The sequence below is a fragment of the Mytilus edulis genome, chromosome 4, assembly GCF_963676685.1.
Source record: "Mytilus edulis chromosome 4, xbMytEdul2.2, whole genome shotgun sequence".
Lineage (NCBI taxonomy): Eukaryota > Metazoa > Mollusca > Bivalvia > Mytilida > Mytilidae > Mytilus > Mytilus edulis.
Window position 1 is genome coordinate 63,092,716 of NC_092347.1, and position 19,336 is coordinate 63,112,051.

A 19,336-nucleotide genomic window follows, 5' to 3' on the forward strand; every position below is an offset into this window, starting at 1 on the left:
AATGAAATCCACAAAAAGTGGTTTCCAACTAATAATTATGAATCTACAGTAAACCATGCAAAGATCACAAATACCAACAAGAAAAAAAGCGTGGAAGCGCTTCATACTAAAAATGTGTGCACGGTCAATGCTTTTACAACCCTATAAAGTTACAAAAAAAAAGCATTCAATACTTATAATTACATTTTTACCTATAGGATCATGAAAACACGCCTTTTATCAAGTTTTTTTTCATTTACCTGTGCACTTTATTGTGGGACCTCGTGTCATCATGAATGAAAAGTTTTATTGTGTGATACAACTGCTTAAGGAATAACACGTGATGTACAGTTAGCCAATCAGAATAAAGTATTATAGTGAAACATACATTTAATGTAATTATTGTGCGAAAACCAAGAATAATGCTTATTTGGGCCTTTTTTTGGCCCCTAATTCTTAAACAGTTGGAACCAAAACTGCCAAAATCAATCCCAACCTTCCTTTTGTGGTCATAAACCTTGTGTTTAATTTTCATAGATTTCTATTTACTTAAAGTAAAGTTATAGTGCGAAAACCAAAAGTATTCGGACGACAATGACGCCAACGTGATACCAATATACGACCAAAACATTTTCAATTTTTGCGGTCGTATAAAAACATGTATAGCTATCTTGTTAATTATAATTAGTGAGTTTTTCACATAACAAAGTATGCATGTTTTCAAGTAGTTGCTGAACTTGAGGTCAAGGACAATGGGCATATGTCAAATGTAAACTCTGTAAATTAAGGCATCTGCATACAAGGTAATAAGCATTTAGGTCTTCTTCCCTCTGTCTTTTGTCACAGATCAGAGACCACAATAGTGGTTTAATACTTGAACTTGTTTTTTGTGATTCAGTTTTTTCACCATTTCTATTTTGCATATCAAATTGTCTTCTTTTTTCTGTGTTCTGTCACCTGATATCTCTATATCAATATTTAAAAGTGTATAGCTGAAGGTGTGTTTTCCAGATGTTTTCATATTGAAGTCTTGGTATATATTATTAGAGCATTTTACCTGTGAATTAAAACAGTTTGTCTCTGCTTTGAAACTAAATATTGATATATTTCCTTATACATGTAAATCTATTCCCACTATATGTTTAAAAGCCAGTTTATGACCAGCATAATATTTGATACCTGTACTAAACCAATACATGTATATATATGTAGGACTCAAATCTATGGTGGGTTCCAAATCTATTGCAGATTCCTAATCTATGGTAAATGTGACGTCAGGCCAACCTAAATCTATGTAAGATTTTTTACAATCCTAATCTACGGCAAGTTTTGTAATTTCCTAATCTATGGCGGATTTTTGTTGTTTCAAAATCTATGGCAGATTTTGTGCAAATGTAGAACAGAGCAGTACATATACGATTACTTACTTGACCTAAATAAGTTGACATGTACAACAACGCCGGGAGCATGTCTGAATCATTTGTGAAATAAAAATTCCATAATGGTCAACCGAATCGTGATGCCAAACTTAAAAATTTGTAAAAGTGATATACCATAATAACGAAATTAGGATTAAAATGATCTTTCCTGGAAAAATAAGCATTTCTTAATCTGTGCATTGTACCAGTTTAATCCATTTATTAAAACAACTAGAAAAAGTCCATTAACAATCATTAGAAAAACAAGAAAGCAGTTTTTATATATAAAAAAAACAGTTTGACTATTCACATTATATTTATTTTAGCGTTAATCAATCTTTTTTTACTGGTGACGATTTGAGTCCACTTGGTGTTATCCTGTAATTTCATTTTCTCACTTTAAATACTTTGCTAACCGTAGACGCTGAAATATTTACTATAAATCTATTTCCAAAAACTCCACAACTAAAACAAATATGTGCCTTTCTTCATCGCGAGATTCGGACGGTATATCAAATAATCATTATCCATCCTATAGATTAAAGATTACATCTTTCTTTAAATTATCGGTAAATTGTTCTAGAGAGACATTTTTAAACACAGGACTTCAGGGAAGTTTGCTGAAGTCGGCGACGACTTGTATATGGTGTTATTTTCTTGTGACATTATATTTTACTTTTTTTCCCGGAAAATTACGTAATTCATAAATCTGCCATAGATTAGGAGAAAACAAAAATCTACCATAGATTTGACGTTTGTAACGTCATATTTGCCATAGATTAGGAATCTGCCATAGATTTGGAAACCGCCATAGATTTGAGTCCTGCATATATTCAAACTAGGAAAAAATTCACTTTCTATAGTACCTCTAAGCTAGCATTATTCAACAAGGTGTCTTTTCAGCTGGGTATACATGTAGTAGGTTATATATAAAACGAACGAAGATGTGGTCTGATTGCCAATGAGATAACTTTCCAAAATAAACCAAATGACACAGAAATTACAACTTTAGGTTACCATACGGCCTTCAATAATGAGCAAAGCCAATACCACACCTTGTCAGCTACATGTATAAAATACCCTGAATGACAAATGTAAAACAATTCAAATATCATAGTAGAGTATGTCCATGATGATGGCTTTACCAATAACAACAAGCATTCTGCGAGAATTGCATGGCTATGCATAGTCCCCTACCGGTTAAAAATTCATTGTATTGGACAAAAATTCTAACTTGATCTATAACATGTCATGGTGTAAACTATATACATGTAACAAATATCAAGTCAATATCTTCAAGCATGACGAAAAAAGTGTTGAAAACTGATGTTTTAGTGAATCCAAGGACTATAACTCTGCATAAAATCAATAGACTAGAACAAACTCCGATCTTCATCTGTAACTTGTCATGATAAAACTATTTATCAATTTTGGAATCAATATCTTCAAGCATGACAAAAAAAGTCTGTAAAACTGATTATTTGAGTGCATTTTCTAAGTTAAGGGCAATATATAACTCTGAACAAAATCAATTGTGGTTGAAAATATAGTAGAAAAACTCAAATGCCTTTTTCAGACAAACAGTTTGGCACAGACTGAGAATGACAAAAAAGTGTGGAAAACTGATTAATTTAGTGAATTTTCTAAGTCAAAGGACCATAACTCTTCATAAAATCATCTGACCGGAAGAAAAATTTGAACTTGATCTGTAACTTGTCATGATAAATAAATATGGCAAATATCTAATTAATATCTTCAAGCATGAAGAAAAAAAGTGTGAAAAACTGAACAACTGACTGACTGACTATAGCTAAACACTTATATAGTATTTGAATTTTTATTCCTCAACATAAACTTGAATAAATTAAAGATTTTTTACATAAGTACTGCTAAGCACAAATATGTAGCTTAATGCTTAGTAATTAAAATGTGGTTATAAACTTTCACTACTTTTTAAGTAAAACTTAAAGACTTCCACTATTAGACTATAATCTATAAATCAAATGTTCCAATTTAACAACACATACAAACCATGAGCTGCAGGGTGCAGCTTTATATGAAGGCAGTGGTCGAACCATGAACAGTTGGGGCAAGTTTGGTCACAATATTCAAGCTTGATACTGTCTGAATTTGGATTGTGATCAAATTTTTGACATAGTATAGGTTTTTGTCACAATATAAATGTGGTCAAAGATCTAACAAATCGATTGCACAATACTGTGCAATTGAAGATTTCTTCTTTAAACTTTTGAAAACAAGCAGTGTAAGGGAGGTAATCAAGTAATCAAACATATATATAACAGTATTCTTTAAATTTTAATTGCATAACCTCCCTTGCACTGCGTTTAAATTGTCTAAATTGTCCTTTAACCAAAAAAAACCTTGTTTTCCCCCTTTTTTGCCTCTAATTGCTTAGTGATTGAAGCCAAAACCCCCCAAAACCATCCCTTTGTAGTATGGAAACTTGTGGTATAATTTCAGGGAGATTTATACACTTCAACACAAGTTATTGACTGAAAACTACAAAAATGCTTATTTTGGCCCTTTTTTGATCCCTCACTTATTGAAACCCCCCTTCCACCTTAGAGCAAGAACTTCAAAACTCAATTCCAGACTTTCCTTTGTAGTAAAAAAACCTTGTAGCATAATTTTAGAGAGATCCATTCACTTAAACCCAAGCTATTGCCTATAATCTAGAAAAATGCTTCTTTTTTGGCCCTTTTTGGCCCCTTATTCCTAAATGTTCAGGGAAATGAACCCTTAACTAAATCAAAGCCTTCCCTTAGTTATATTGAACCTTGTGATACAATGTCAGAGAGATCCATACAGTTATACATAAGTAATTGTCCGGAAACTACAAAAATGCTTCATTTTTGCACCTTTTTGGCCCTCAATTCCTAGACTGTTTGCCTCATAACCCTGTAAATAAATTACAACCCTCTACTTTATGGTATGAACATTGTTGTACAATATCAGAGCAATTGAAATACTTATACACAACTTATTGTCCTGGACCAGATAAATACTTGTTTTGGGCCCCTTTGGGCCCCTAATTTTCAAACCGTTGGGACCATAACCCCAAAATCAATCCCAATCTTCCTTTTGAGGTTACAAACATTGAGTTTAAATGTTAATGATTTCTATTTACTTATACTTAAGTTATTATCCGGAAACCATCCGTCTTCAGACGACGACGCATATGTGATACTAATATAAAACCAAATTTTTTTTTATTTTTGCGGTTGTATATAAATGTACTAGACATCATTCTGCACCACGCATTTATATGTATATTAATGTAAAACTATGCATAAAACAAGTGCAAAAGCACACATACATATACAAATGTAATATAAAAACATAATATTCACATACATTTACCATAAAATACTTATATGCATAAAAATGGTTTAAAACTTCTTTCAGAAATCAATCAAAGGTAAGAAAATGTGTATGGTTGGAGGCTGAATTTGTAGCTACAGTACATTAAATTGATTAATTGTGCAATTCTTTATTTTAGTATCTAAACATGCTAAAAGTAAAAGACGTATTTTGAAAGACAATTTTCTAATGAAAATATTTAACATGTTTAACCAATAATGATAATAAATGTTTTTTTCAACTATTTTTGTTCTCAGTCAAATGCATTTAACAATTGTTTATCATATCAAAACTTTAATATGATTTGATTTTCTGTTTTAATATTATAATTTCAATAGCTGTAAAAAAATCGCAGTTATTTTGTGACGACAACATTTTGCAAATTTAGCCATTTAGTAATGTCAAATTCTTGCAAATTTTAACAGAAATTTATGATTTAGGCACAAAATTTCCCAAAAATATCCACAAAAACAATTTCTTTATTTTGTTACTCAAGAAAAATTTCTTTAACAAAAATTGGAGAATGCTCCACTCTCATATTGTGTCTTCAAGGTATTTACATATCTTGCAAATAGTTTTATTTTATGCTATAACTTTTAAACTTTATCTTGCAATAAAAAAAAATGTCTCAAATGATTTTCAAAATCATACATTTCAAATATACTTTATATGATGAAATATTTTAAAATTCTTGTTATATTTTTATTCAGAATCAATATTTTATGCAGTATATGGCTACCGGTATATTCATTCTCCTCAAACATAAAAACATCTCAGATTTTTTAGATGGTATAAAAAAAATAATTTAAAGAAGACTATGAATATTTATATTTCTTACATGGGAGACAACTGTGTCATCCTTAAAACATATTTCCAGTGAAACAAGAAATTCACCATACAATGGGAAGTAACTCTTGTTAAAAATTACTCATTTCTCAACAAATAAATTATTACAATATAACATCTTTTTTTTTCAGCCAGCAGATACTTTTGTAATAAAATGTCTTCATTATAAGATTGATGCTGTCAAAGTTTTAAGAGACACCTGTCACTGAGTGTCAGAAAATTAAAAGCAAAAATCATTAATTGCACAAAAAAAAATACTTTCAGGTTGCCTGCAACAGTTGAGAAAAACTTCAGAAAGTTCTTTAATAGAGCTCTGAAATCATATATGGCTGAGAGTAACAAGGTGATCATGTTTTTTTTATATTCTGTTTCTCCTAAAAACATAGTAAATACATAGTAAAAATATACAGAATGTATTTAAAAACTAAATTCTTAAACAATAAAACCTTAAATGTCAAACATAGGATTTAATGATTTTTGAAAGGCACAATAGGTATAAATATTATAATGGTGAAAACATATACTTATTCTAATTTTTACCTAAATATCACAATCAACGAACAATCAATGTTAACTGAATGACAGAATATAACCAGATGCTCCGCAGGACGTAGCTTTATACGACCGCAGAGGTTGAACCCTGAACGGTTAGGGCAAGTATGGACACAACATTCAAGCTGGATTCAGCTCTAAATTTGGATTGTGATTAAATAGTTGACACAGCATAGGTTTCTGACACAGAATGAATGTGTTCTAATGAACTTAAAATTTTTGTTTCTCTTAGAGCAATTCACTATGCTGTTGAATATTAATCCTCTCAAAAAAATGTTTGAAGAAATTTTCTTTTTTATTAATGAAATTTCAAATGAGAAAAATTGAACCCAATTTTTTTAATAAAAAAATTGCTTGTTATCACTGAATGGTAAAGATTATTTTAATTTATCAGTTGGTAGTAAAAAGTGAATATACATTGTATATTGTATATAACAAAGATTTAAGTTGATTCTGGACAAAGAAAGATAACTCCAATTAAAAAAAAATCTTGCTATTGCACAATATTTTGCAATTAGATATTTCTTGCTTACTATTCTGGACAAAGAAAGATAACTCTAATTAAAAAAAAATTGATATTTCACAATATTGTGCAATTAGATATTTCTTGCCATTGCGCAATACTGTGCAATTGAAAAGACTTGCTATTGCACAATACTTAATATAATAATTTTAGATCCTGATTTGGACCAACTTGAAAACTGGGCCCATAATAAAAAATCTAAGTACATTTTTGGATTCAGCATATCAAAGAACTTCAAGATTTCAATTTTTGTTAAAATCAGACTAAGTTTAATTTTGGACCCTTTGGACTTTAGTGTAGACCAATTTGAAAACAGGACCAAAAATGAAGAATCTACATACACAGTTAGATTTGGTATATCAAAGAACCCCATTTATTCAATTTTTGATGAAATCAAACAAAGTTTAATTTTGGACCCCGATTTGGACCAACTTGAAAACTGGGCCAATAATCAAGAATCTAAGTACATTTTTAGATTCAGCATATCAAAGAACCTAACTGATTCATTTTTTGTCAAAATCAAACTAAGTTTAATTTTGGACCCTTTGGACCTTAATGTAGACCAATTTGAAAACGGGACCAAAAGTTAAGAATCTACATACACAGTCATGACAGTTAGATTCAGCATATCAAAGAACCCCAATTATTCAATTTTGATGAAATCAAACAAAAGTTTAATTTTGGACCCTTTGGGCCCCTTATTATGTTGGGACCAAAACTCCCAAAATCAAACCCAACCTTTCTTTTATGGTCATAAACCTTGTGTTTAAATTTCATAGATTTCTATTTACTTATACTAACGTTATGGTGCGAAAACCAAGAAAAATGCTTATTTGGGTCCCTTTTTGGCCCCTAATTCCTAAACTGTTGGGACCTAAACTCCCAAAATCAATACCAACCTTCCTTTTGTAGTAATTAACATTGTGTTTAAATTTCATTGATTTCTATTCACTTAAACTAATGTTATTGTGCGAAAACCAAGAATAATGCTTATTTGGGCCCTTTTTTGGCCCCTAATTCCTAAACTGTTGAGACCAAAACTCCCAAAATCAATCCCAACCGTTCTTTTGTGGTCATAAACTTTGTGTCAAAATTTCATAGATTTCTATTAACTTAAACTAAAGTTATAGTGCGAAAACCAAGAAAATGCTTATTTGGGCCCTTTTTGGCCCCTAATTCCTAAAATGTTGGGACCAAAACTCCCAAAATCAATACCAACCTTCCTTTTGTGGTCATAAACCTTGTGTTAAAATTTCATAGATTTCCATTCACTTTTACTAAAGTTAGAGTGCGAAAACTAAAAGTATTCGGACGCCGGACGACGACGACGCCAACGTGATAGCAATATACGACGAAAATTTTTTCAAAATTTGCGGTCGTATAAAAAAATAACACAAATAATTCATGTAATTATGTTCTTTTTTCTTTGTACCCAATAATCGTCTTTCAAAAAGATCCACTTCAAATAGGCTAATAAATTTCTTTTTATTTATAGTTACCGGGTATAGTGACTATATAATTAACATTACACCCAAGATTTCCACCATTATTGGCAATTTGACTTATATGCAAAAGTATAACTGAATAGTCTTGAAGGAAATAAGCAGTTAAAAGCTACTGTCTAATATATAAGAATGGTTCTTTTTTAAATCTAAAAATGTTTGGCATTGTAGTTCAATTACAAAATACCTTGGAAATCAGCATTTAGAGAAAAAAATAATTGACGAGTGGGTCTCCTGATAACAATTATGTAAGTTTGAAATTTTTTTTAAGGAACTTACATTCATTTTATTCTGATAGGTTTTTTTAATCCAATCGAAATAAGTGAGGACTTTTTTTAAAAACTTCCATAAATTATCCTGATACATTGTATCTACTGATTGACCAATTATTCAAAGAATGTAAATAATAAGCATAAGATTTATCTCCTTTTAGACTAATTGGTTCAACTAGGACCTATAAGTTATAAATGACCTATAAAAACTAGATGATGAGTATTTGTTTCATGGAGACTCCTAATAATCTTTAATAAAAATTTGTAAAATTTACCAACAGGAATTAGGAATCTCTTGACAATTTTTTCTCTTATTATGTTTTCTCTAATTTATCTTTTATATAACTGTACATTGAATTTTTTATCACTTTTATTTCAAATTAAATTGATTAAATAGATAATAAAAAAGTTAAATATAAAAGTTCACAACTGCATACACTGACAGTTCAGGCCAGGTGAGCTAGCTATAAAAAAGTATTTAAAATCAGGTACAATAAAATTATGATAAATGATACAACATCCTGCAATCTGTAATTATCACAGACATTGTTTTGCGCAATATTAACCATTTCCAAATTGGCCATATTTTTGTTTTACCCATCCATGAGCATTTTTCATGTGAGTGTATAGATTATCCAATCGACTATATTTAGAATGACAATAGGAACAACGATGCTCTTCTCCCATGTGACTTCTTATGTGTCGACGTAAACATTCTCGTGAACTAAGGTCTGTGTTACATATTGTACAACCAAACATACTTGGTATCTCTGCAGGATGATTCATTTTGTGGTCGACTGCTGTCTGTATGTCATTAAACATGAAGCCGCATACTCTACATATTGGCGTCACAGAACCTAAACTAGTGCCAGATCGACCTTTTTTCATTGGTCTATTATTCATCTGTGCATTTCCTTCAGAATGATTGATTGCACTGTTATTTGAACTTGTCAGACTATTTTCATTTGCAGTATAACTGCCTAAGTTTGAATGATATATTGAGTTCTTTTGAGAATGATTTGGACTATTTTCATTGGTAGTATAATGACCCATATTTAAATGTTCAACATGCATGACGTTGTCCTGAACATTTTCAACTAACTGTTTTGCTAAATTGTGTGAAAATTCCCCTAGTTTTCCAATATCTATAATCTGTGAGTCTTGACTTGTATCAATAGTTTCAATTTTTATGTCAGATTCCAGTATAATTGAATTATCTCCCTTATTTTGTGTGTCATTACAAGGATTAAGTTCTTCTGAATGAAAAGATACAATGTGAAGCTTGAGATGGTCGATTTGTTCAAAGTGCAAACTACATGAGCTACAAGTATAGTTCATTATTTGTTTAGGAGGTTCTGATTGTCCTTGTCCTTGAAGATTCTCTGTGTCAGGTGACCTAGAGTCAGGTTTGTTTGACTTGTTTTCAGTAGAAAATTCACTTGCATTCCTTTCCATTCCTTCTACCTCTGAGCGGGGATTGGGTTCTGCTGTTAGAACTGATTTGGTTAGATCGGAAGTTTCTAGTCCAGAGGATAGCTTGTTTACTAGAACATTTTCGACTTCTACAAGATCATCATCAGAGGTTAAATCAATATGACTTTCTGAAAGATTTAACAATGAACAATCTGGAGTTTTTCTGACTTCAAAGCCACTTTTCTCTGCTGTATTTAACTGATAAGGAAATTGATCAGAAGATAAACTAGTAGAAGTTGCCATTGATGAAGTGTGAGTTTGCATGCTCGAAGAATTCAGAATGTGTGGTTTTGGTACTTTAGGCTTAGCAACAGTATTTGTTTTGGATAATTGTGACATGGAACGATGGTAAGAATTTCTCACTTGACACCTCCAACTACTTACACCACTTGTATAATGTTTCTTAATGTGAGTATTTAGATTGTCTTTTCGTTTATAGGCACAGTGACATAGAGAACACTTATAAAGTATACTCTGAACATGGCCGATACAATGACGCCTCATGTTGCAATAGGATCCAAACTTAGCCTCACAAACACAGCACGCAAGATGAAGATTATGTTGGTCTGAATGTACCATAATATCATTACAAGAATCTAACTTCTGCTGACAAAGTTTGCAATAAACATCTTGTTTCTTATCCCTTGTGACAACCAGGGATTTAATTCTCATAAACTTTGGTTTTGTCTTTAACACCCTCCTCTCATGGGGAGCGTCAACAACTTTAGGTATATTCAGAGAACTATGTCTCTGAACATGTTGACCCTCTACAGTATTCAATGTCGGTTCACCTGCAACCATTTGAACAGTTTTAGGAATTTTTCTTGGAATCTGAGTATTATCTTGAAGAACTGAAGACATCATAGGAATAGTTTTTGGAATACTGGTTAATACATTTGGGTTAAGGACACTTCTAACTGCAGCTGAGGTTAATTGATTTAAAGGTCTTTTTTGGGAAATACTCGACACCGTTTTAGTTTGTGATTTGAAGTTGTTTTGATTTTGGTTAACAGGATTCTCTGAAAATGGTTTTGAATGCAACGAAGGTTCAAGTTTCTGTTTGGAGAAATCAATAATACTAACATTATGATTGTTTGTAAATTCTTCGCCAATGCTTCCAGGACTTGCCGGGATTTTGTTTTCATGACTAAGTGCTTCCTTAGATACAAAGTCTGATCTGTATTCAATATGATTGATACCTTTTGGATTATCAAGGTTAGGGTTCCTTTGCTTGTTGCAATCTACAGTTTGTGTAAAAGATCCTGGCAAAGTGATGACAGAAAGTGATGATGATACTTTATCTTCATTCTGCCACTCATACTGTTCATTCTTTCCATCTGTAATGATAAATAATTCATATTTAAGGTTTTTTATACACAAGTTTGAAATCTGAACTATCTGATAAGCAGGGCTGATATCATACATCGATTCTACATTTAACAAACATGAGCATCCTGAACTTGGGTATTTTGGTGTTGTTCTGTAGTGCCTGTCCAAAAACAGGAGCATCACATTTGAATTCAGTAGTTGTTGTTTGTTGTCGTACATAATGTACATGTTTATCTGACTATATCATATTTGTTTTTTAGTGACTTTTTTGTTCTATTAGTTTTTTGGTTGAATTGCTTTACATACATTGTACGTATTTTGCTGCCTTTTACAGCTGACAATACAATACAAGATTTGCTCATTGATAAAGCTGTACAGTCATATAATTCTTTAAATCCACATTACTGTGCCTTCACTATAATTTGTGGAATACTAATTTTCATGGAATTTGCTGTACATACAGACATCAATTGACAGATCTAGATGAACCACATATATCAATGTTCAATCAAGTTCAAATTATCTACAGGCTTTTTTACATATCCATACATATATACATGTACATGTACATGTATGCAGACTTTTCTAAATCCTCAATTTCAAATATCCATGAAAATTGCAATTAATACTCATGTATAATGCCCATGAAAATAAATGAATGCATGAAGTATTTGGACTCTGTTGGATAGATGTCAAATTGGCATTTGAATCATATTTCACATCTCATTATCATGAAATACATGCATATGATATAATTATAAGCTCCATCATGTGATATATAAGCTCGGGAGATTCTCGAAGACTGTGGGAGAAGTAGAATAACGTCTCAGATTTATTTGTTCATGCTGTTTATTTGGTTCTTTTTTATTTTTCCATTATGGAGTATTTTTTTATTTCTGAATATATATACAGATATATAAACACAATAATTATTTTTGGTCAAGAAATTTAGCATATCGTCATTTCTAATATTTTCTACCAAATTTAAAAGTTGAACAAACAAAAATAAATACAAAAAAACAAATATGTTCACATTGATCAGGATAAAACAAACAAACTGAAGAAAAAACCATGACCAAATAACCAAATCTAGACAATATGTATGTTTTTCCACCTAATTTGAAACAAGAATGTGTCCCCAGTACAAGGATGCCCCATCCGCACTTGTGTCCCCCATCCGCACTATCATTTTCTATGTTCAGTGGACCATGAAAATGGCATTAAAATTAGAAAGATCATATCATCTGTAGGGAACATGTGTACTCAGTTTCTTCATCAAAAACTACCTCAACCAAAAACTTTAACCTGAAGCAGGACAGACGGACGGAAGAACAGATCATCTGTCAGATGCAAAGACCAGAAAACATAATGCCCATAAATGGGGCATAAAAATCCAACCATAAATAAAATGCCTACATTTTTTTTTTAATGCGTTATATCTTTTTAATAGCAAAACTTCTATTATCTATTGCATGGATATCCTGCAAGTTTATATGGAACACCACATTCAGTTGTGTATGTGTAATGAGAGGTGTCACACAATTTCAAAACTTATCTAAACTAATATCATGAATATATTTAAAAAAATCCAAGAGGACACTTTAATTTTACAGTATCAACAATAGATGTCAATGACAAATTATGATCAAGAATATATACTTTTTCCAACTTTTGCCACTTTTTGCCTTGTACATGTATGCGAGTCATCCTTTTTATTTAAAGTTGTGTGAGTTTTTCAGAAATACCCTGATACGATTTAGAAAGAGGAACTGTCTTTTTTTATGTCAAGGAGGAGCTAATTTCACATAATTTCTTACCAAGTGGTTGAACAAAAATAACTGAAACAGCCCCAACTATTTTGAGTCCATGTTTGTCAAAAGAATGACGACTTAAAACAGTTAATTCTTGATTATTATTATCATATTCTGTGTGTGCAATGTTCTGGATAACCATTTTGAAGTATAATGCAGTGAAGAAACATCGAAAAATTCCTAAAACTTCCTTCTTGGACTTTCCAAGGGAGACAACTGTAATCCCTAACAATTTGCTTCCGGTTAAGATCTTACTAAAGACTAGAAATAAATGTTTTAAAAGCAATGTACTCAAACGAAAAACTTAAGTTAGATGACGTCAAATAAAATTTACGTAATAAATGACGTCATAGTACTTTCTTGTTGTATTCCACATCAAAAAGTTCGAAGATGTCCTGTTTATTTGGTGAGTGTTCATTCGATTTATAGCAATTTATAGAAAAAAAAGAAGTGTACGTGGTTTTGGATTGACGGAATGCTTAAGGTTTTTTTCTTCTCCTCTAGTTTGAGAGGATGTCATTTTGATTTCGGAAAGTTTGTGACCGGAGTAACTTGCTTCGATCACTGCATATTTATTTCGCACGGTCGTTTTCATTTTCTTTTTCTTACTGTTTATAATAAAAATGAGAGTTATCTCTCTTTATACACGAACTGGACTTCGTTTTTTATGTATATATCATGGTTCTGATGTTCTGCATCAACATAAACAAAGACATGTGAGATTAGGAGTAGAGCAAAACATCATTATACCAGAAATGAGTATTATAGATGTAAAAATGTATTTAACAAACTTGTCTCACTTTAAATAGAAAATGGTAAATGGTCATGGATTTTTCTAATGCATTCGATTAAGTTTCACATTCTTTTCTAACTAATAAGCTTCACCATTTCGGGATACAGGGGGAATTAAATTACTGGATACAAAATTTTCTAAGCAATCGTAAACAGGCAGTAGTTCTAGAGGGGGTAAATCTGAGTATATTGCAGTTGAGTCAGGGGTTCCACATGGGTCAGTTCTTGGACCAAGTCTCTTCTTGTACTATATTAACGCCATTCCAACTGGTCTAACATATGCAGTACGTTTATTTGCAGACGACACAATAGTTTATTTGGCGATAAAATCAAATTCCGATGCATCAACATTGCAAAAAGATCTTGACAAACTGACATCGTGGGAAACTACGTGGAAAATGACATTCCACTCAGATATAAAGTGTAATGTAATTTCAGTCACCAGAAATAAAATAAAAAAACAATCACATTTAACTACACATTACACAATCTTTAGAACATGTAACAACAGCAAAGTATCTAGGGGTCACCATCAGTTCCAACCAATTACCTTAAATGGAATATGCATATAAACAACATGCAAGAAAGCTAATAGCACACTAGGAACCGCGCCATTCACGATTTTGTAACATGTTACCAACGCTTGAGGTGTTTCTGTATTTGTTGGTAACAAAATGTGCAGCCCTCCTTTGAACTTTTTCAATGCTATCTATGTATTGTTGAAGTATGGATCCCAAACAGAGCAAGCATCTCTAGTGGTGGTCTTACTAGGGACTTATATGCTTGATCTGTAATGGATGTTGAACTTATGTTCAGTCTCTCTGACAGAAGAAAAGACTCCAGATTGGTACCTGATGCTTTGCAAAATTGAACACGAAAAGGTTGCAATACATAAAAATAATAAATTAATCCCACAAAAAAGACAAACAAGACATTCTAATTCGAACAGCTTTTAAATTCCATCCTGCAAAACACAGTACAGAAAAGAATCCTATTTTCCAAGAACTATTACCGACTGGAACAAACTACCGGATAACATTGTAAATTGCACTTCAGTAGGCTCTTTCAAATCTTCAATTTCAAAGCATCAATATTAACTCAATTATAACATCTTACTCTATTATACAAAACATTTTTCTTTTTTTCTTTTTCGTATTTTAAAAAAAAATGTACATTTTTCAATCTATATCTTGTTGTAAGTTTCCTCCTGTGACATAATCTTCAATTTGTTGAAGGCGGTCACTATATGGTAGAATAGAATAGAATAGACTAAAGCATCTGGTGACGGTCTAAATTAGATGATGTAGGACCAAACATTTTGAGTATGTGCAGTGATGTCATTGCACTAACTTTAACACATTTATTTATAATCTAAGCATCAAATGTGGTAAATTCCCAAGTATTTTTAAAACTGCAAGAGTTTGCCTATTTTTTAAAAGTGGCCATGCTTGTAATCCTGATAATTATAGATCAATAGCAGTTTTGCCTTGTATCTCCAAAATCACAGAACGACATATCGCTGATAGTTTGCATATATATTTCATTGAAATGGTAATGACCTTCTTAATACTACACAGTTAGGTTTCAGACCTAAACATTCGTGCACTACTGCACTTACAAAATTAGTAGATGAATGGTTAACAAATATAGATAATGGATAAATAAATGGTGTTATTTTTAGATTTCAAGAAAGCTTTTAATCTGGTTAATCATATAATTTTATTGAAAAAACTTGAATACTATAATGTATTGTTCGCTTTTTTTTGCCCTGAAAAATAATTGGATATAGAATATTGTGTTTGCTTTTTTTTATTGTATTTTTGAACCTCAAGATCTTTTTTGAACTGTTGTAATTTGTTTCAGGTAAAGACGATACCAGCAAGTCTGGAAGCGACAATGAGTATATCAAATTCCACACACGGGATGAGTCTGATCAGGTATTGCAATATAATTCGAGGCTTGCTTAGACTTTATACCAAGGACGTGTGAATAAAAGGAAATATGAACTAGATTGGGAAAACGAGAGAAACGGAGAAGGGATCTCTAAATTTGCTTTATTCCTAGTCCTTGTCTTTCTAGACCTCAATCCTTTATAGGGAATATTGTCTTGCCCTAAATAGATATAGGAAGATGTGGTGTGAGTGCCAATGAGACAACTCTCCATACAAATAACAATTTAAAAAGTAAACCATTATAGGTTAAAGTACGGCCTTCAACACGGAGCCTTAGCTCACACCGAACAACAAGCTATAAAGGGCCCCAAAATTACTAGTGTAAAACCATTCAAACGGGAAAACCAACGGTCTAATCTATATAAACAAAACGAGAAACGAGAAACACGTATATATTACATAAACAAACGACAACTACTGTACATCAGATTCCTGACTTAGGACAGGTGCAAACATTTGCAGCGGGATTAAACGTTTTAATGGATCCAAACCTTCTCCCTTTTTCTGAAACAATAGCATAACATCACAACAAAGAAAAACATACGCAAGTCCTGCAACATCTAAAACCTATTTTCCCAAAAACTATATCTTTTGCAGCTGATGACTTTATAATGTTGCTATGATTATATTATAACTAGTATTTAGGATGATAGTCCGTCGGAAGGGGACGATAAATGGCTGACTCGTGTTAAGAGAGAGCCATATCTCTTGCACGTAAAAGACACCCGTGTAGATTTCGAAAAAGAACAGGCTAATGTCGCTACAAGGCAGCACTCGCACCCGCAAAGTAGAAAGAGATTAATATAAGTTGCAAAAACTTGTTTCCCAATCCACTATAAATAAATATGTTTAAACTTACTATAATTTATGTCTGGGTTTTTTTTTTTTTTTTTTTATCAAATAAATTATGAATTTTCTATTTCTATGTAAATGTAGGAACATTCCAGTAACAAGTGAATTTACACGTACACGTACATTTGTAATATATATATATCTTAGTTGGTACGATGTTGCAGGACTTGCGTATTGACTTCTATCGCGATTTACTTTATAGACGGTTACTGCTCACAAAGAAGCTATTGACCATGTAAAGATTATTTATGGCTATGGTAGCTGCGGTGTTTAAATATCTGAAGCTAGATTTTTCTAACATTTTTGTCAAAAAGTGCCGGTTGGATGCGATTCAAAATTTCAATATAAAAATGGGTGGTCACGGACCTTTTTTTTTGTTGTTGTATAAAATACATTGAAATAAAGGAAATCATTTACTTTGGATAAGCTTATTTAGAGGAATCGTAAGATCACCCCTAGTTTTTGGTTGGGTTCGTGTTGTTTATTCTTTAGTTATCTATGTTGTGTCATGTTACATGTATACTATTGTTTGTCTGTTTGTCTTTTTCATTTCTAGCCATGGCGTTGTCAGTTTATTTTCGATTTATGAGTTTGACTGTCCCTCTGGTATCTTTCGTCCCTCTTTTAAATGTTCCTTATTGATGAAACATTTTAACAATAGATTTGGTTAAAATTCAATGAGAGAATAATGTTTTCATTGACTTATTCTTGATAAAATATCTTCAAACCACAAAAGTGTTTTTGAAAACGCCCAGAAAGAATAATCAGAAAAAGACATCGACCCTACCTTAAGGTGGACTCATTTTTCCGAAAGTTTTGTGGGCGCTATAAAATCTGAATCACGTCGTGTTACAGATCACAACGGTCATGTTCCAATTGTCGTTCCAACATTTCCGTTGTTTTGTCCTCGCCAGTATGGCATAACCAAATTAGATTTATCACCAGATTATCATTTGTGATGGGGAACCCGTTGTTTGCCTTCTTCTGCTATTCTTTTTTTGTCTCCTTAGTATCACAGACTTCTTTCAATTTTATTAAGATTGTAATTCCAACCAGCTATATTTAATATTAACTCTTCTTCTTCTACTTCTTTATCTTCTTCCCAAAGCAAATAGAGTTGGCTACTTGAATGAATGTGAATAAATTGCAATCATGATGTTACATATTAAAACTGTCTCACTTGTTTGTTTTTCAGTGCGAAGAACGGCCGATGACATGTCAAATTTATCCAGGACTTTCTGCAACACGTCTCTACCACTACCTGAAGTCAAAATCTGCCTCAACACCATGCATCATTTACTATCTGAGACGACTGCAAACTCTCAATTCAAATTACAAGAGGGAATATTTAGAGAGAAATGGAGTGCCATATCCATACAATGATATATTTCGTCCGAGCTTGAATGTTTCAAGTAATGCTTCAATGGTGTCTACAGACTGGATGTCCATTATATCTCACGATACTTCTATTTCTATGAACGAGAATAGCCTCTATTACAAACTGTACTACGGAAGTCAAGATTTCTAACAAAGTTTTTACTCTTTGCAGCATAGTGCATAGTTCGTGAATTTTGGCACTTTTAAAAAAGTTGTGCAATGAATACATTGAGAGTCTGTGATAAGTTAAATTTTATCTTATTTTATATATATAGTTTTATACATTGTTAATGTTTGTTAGACCTATACTAATTTGTTACTTGAGAATGAGATTAAAAAAGTAAATATGATTTGTTTTCTTTTTGAATCAATTTATTCAAAGCTTGGTATGGAAAGACAAGAAGACGAGTATTACTTATAAGTACATACAAATCTAAGCAGTCTCTATTCTCTTGCAATCGTATTAAATCATTTTTTTAATACACTTTACATTCCCCATTTATATCACTGACTAAAATATAAATTGAGAGAATTTGTCCTGCTTCAAAAGAATTCTTATTCATATGAGGCTGACTTCATAGACTATTTTTTCTAATGAAGAACGAAAAGAAGATACTTACATTAACCTTTCAACTTCACGTTCCGCGGCTATATATATAGAATATGTCCTCTCACTATTTATTTGTACGCATCTATCCAATCGAACATGACATACAGGATACACCAGATACAGTTAAGTCTCCCTTATATATATATCTAGACAAAGAAATTTAAAAATGATGGTCGTTTGAGAATAAAACTTTATGACAAAAGAGAGGATTTCAGTTTCACAATTGTGAACTTTTCATTCCAGCGCCTGCATAGGGAGAAAATATCTCCTATTGATTAAGATCATCTTTTTAGGTCTAGCGTATCCATATAACGATTTCCTCTATAAAGGGTTACTGATGCTCCAAGTGTTGACGTTTAATTCTGCCTCCGAAAATGTTACAGACACCGCCACAAGTTGGTTGACCGTTATGGAATATTTCATATGTTTCACAGATGACGACGGATATTTTCCAATCGTCGTAACCACAATCCCGTCCTTGCTTTCTCGAATGTGACCAACCGAAATAAACGTATCACTTGGTTTGTACTTACATGAGCAATACGAAAGATGCCACATAGGTAGCAGGATCTGATTACGGTACCATTTGGGAGCATCTGAGCCTCGGATCAATCTCGGATTTTGATTTGGTTGTGTTGCTCAGTCTATAGTTTTCTATGCTATTGTT

The 19,336-nt window shown here is 32.0% G+C and overlaps 2 protein-coding genes across 2 annotated transcripts; one reads left to right on the plus strand and one right to left on the minus strand.

Moving 5' to 3' along the window:
- Nucleotides 1-8,177: 8,177 nt before the first annotated feature.
- Nucleotides 8,178-13,345, minus strand: LOC139520180 (zinc finger protein 836-like). The gene is made up of 2 exons (XM_071312654.1): nt 13,093-13,345; nt 8,178-11,283 (listed from the first exon to the last, which is right to left on the minus strand). Exons 1-2 carry the CDS (start codon nt 13,226-13,228, stop codon nt 9,035-9,037), a joined length of 2,385 nt encoding a protein of 794 aa, XP_071168755.1. The 5' UTR covers nt 13,229-13,345; the 3' UTR covers nt 8,178-9,034.
- Nucleotides 13,346-13,382: 37 nt separating this feature from the next.
- LOC139520181 (uncharacterized) lies at nt 13,383-18,409 on the plus strand. Its single transcript, XM_071312655.1, has 3 exons — nt 13,383-13,492; nt 15,742-15,815; nt 17,878-18,409. Exons 1-3 carry the CDS (start codon nt 13,477-13,479, stop codon nt 18,208-18,210), a joined length of 423 nt encoding a protein of 140 aa, XP_071168756.1. The 5' UTR covers nt 13,383-13,476; the 3' UTR covers nt 18,211-18,409.
- Nucleotides 18,410-19,336: the final 927 nt, after the last annotated feature.

What these genes read in the sequence shown, in the direction of transcription:
- LOC139520180 (XM_071312654.1), bottom strand. Translation starts at nt 13,228, where the DNA reads ATGGTTATCCAGAACATTGCACACACAGAATATGATAATAATAATCAA. An exon ending in TATTTTTGTTCAACCACTTG is followed by an intron (nt 11,284 to 13,092) that starts GTAAGAAATTAT and finishes TTATCATTACAG; the next exon opens with ATGGAAAGAATGAACAGTAT.
- LOC139520181 (XM_071312655.1), top strand. An exon ending in CACGGGATGAGTCTGATCAG is followed by an intron (nt 15,816 to 17,877) that starts GTATTGCAATAT and finishes TTTGTTTTTCAG; the next exon opens with TGCGAAGAACGGCCGATGAC.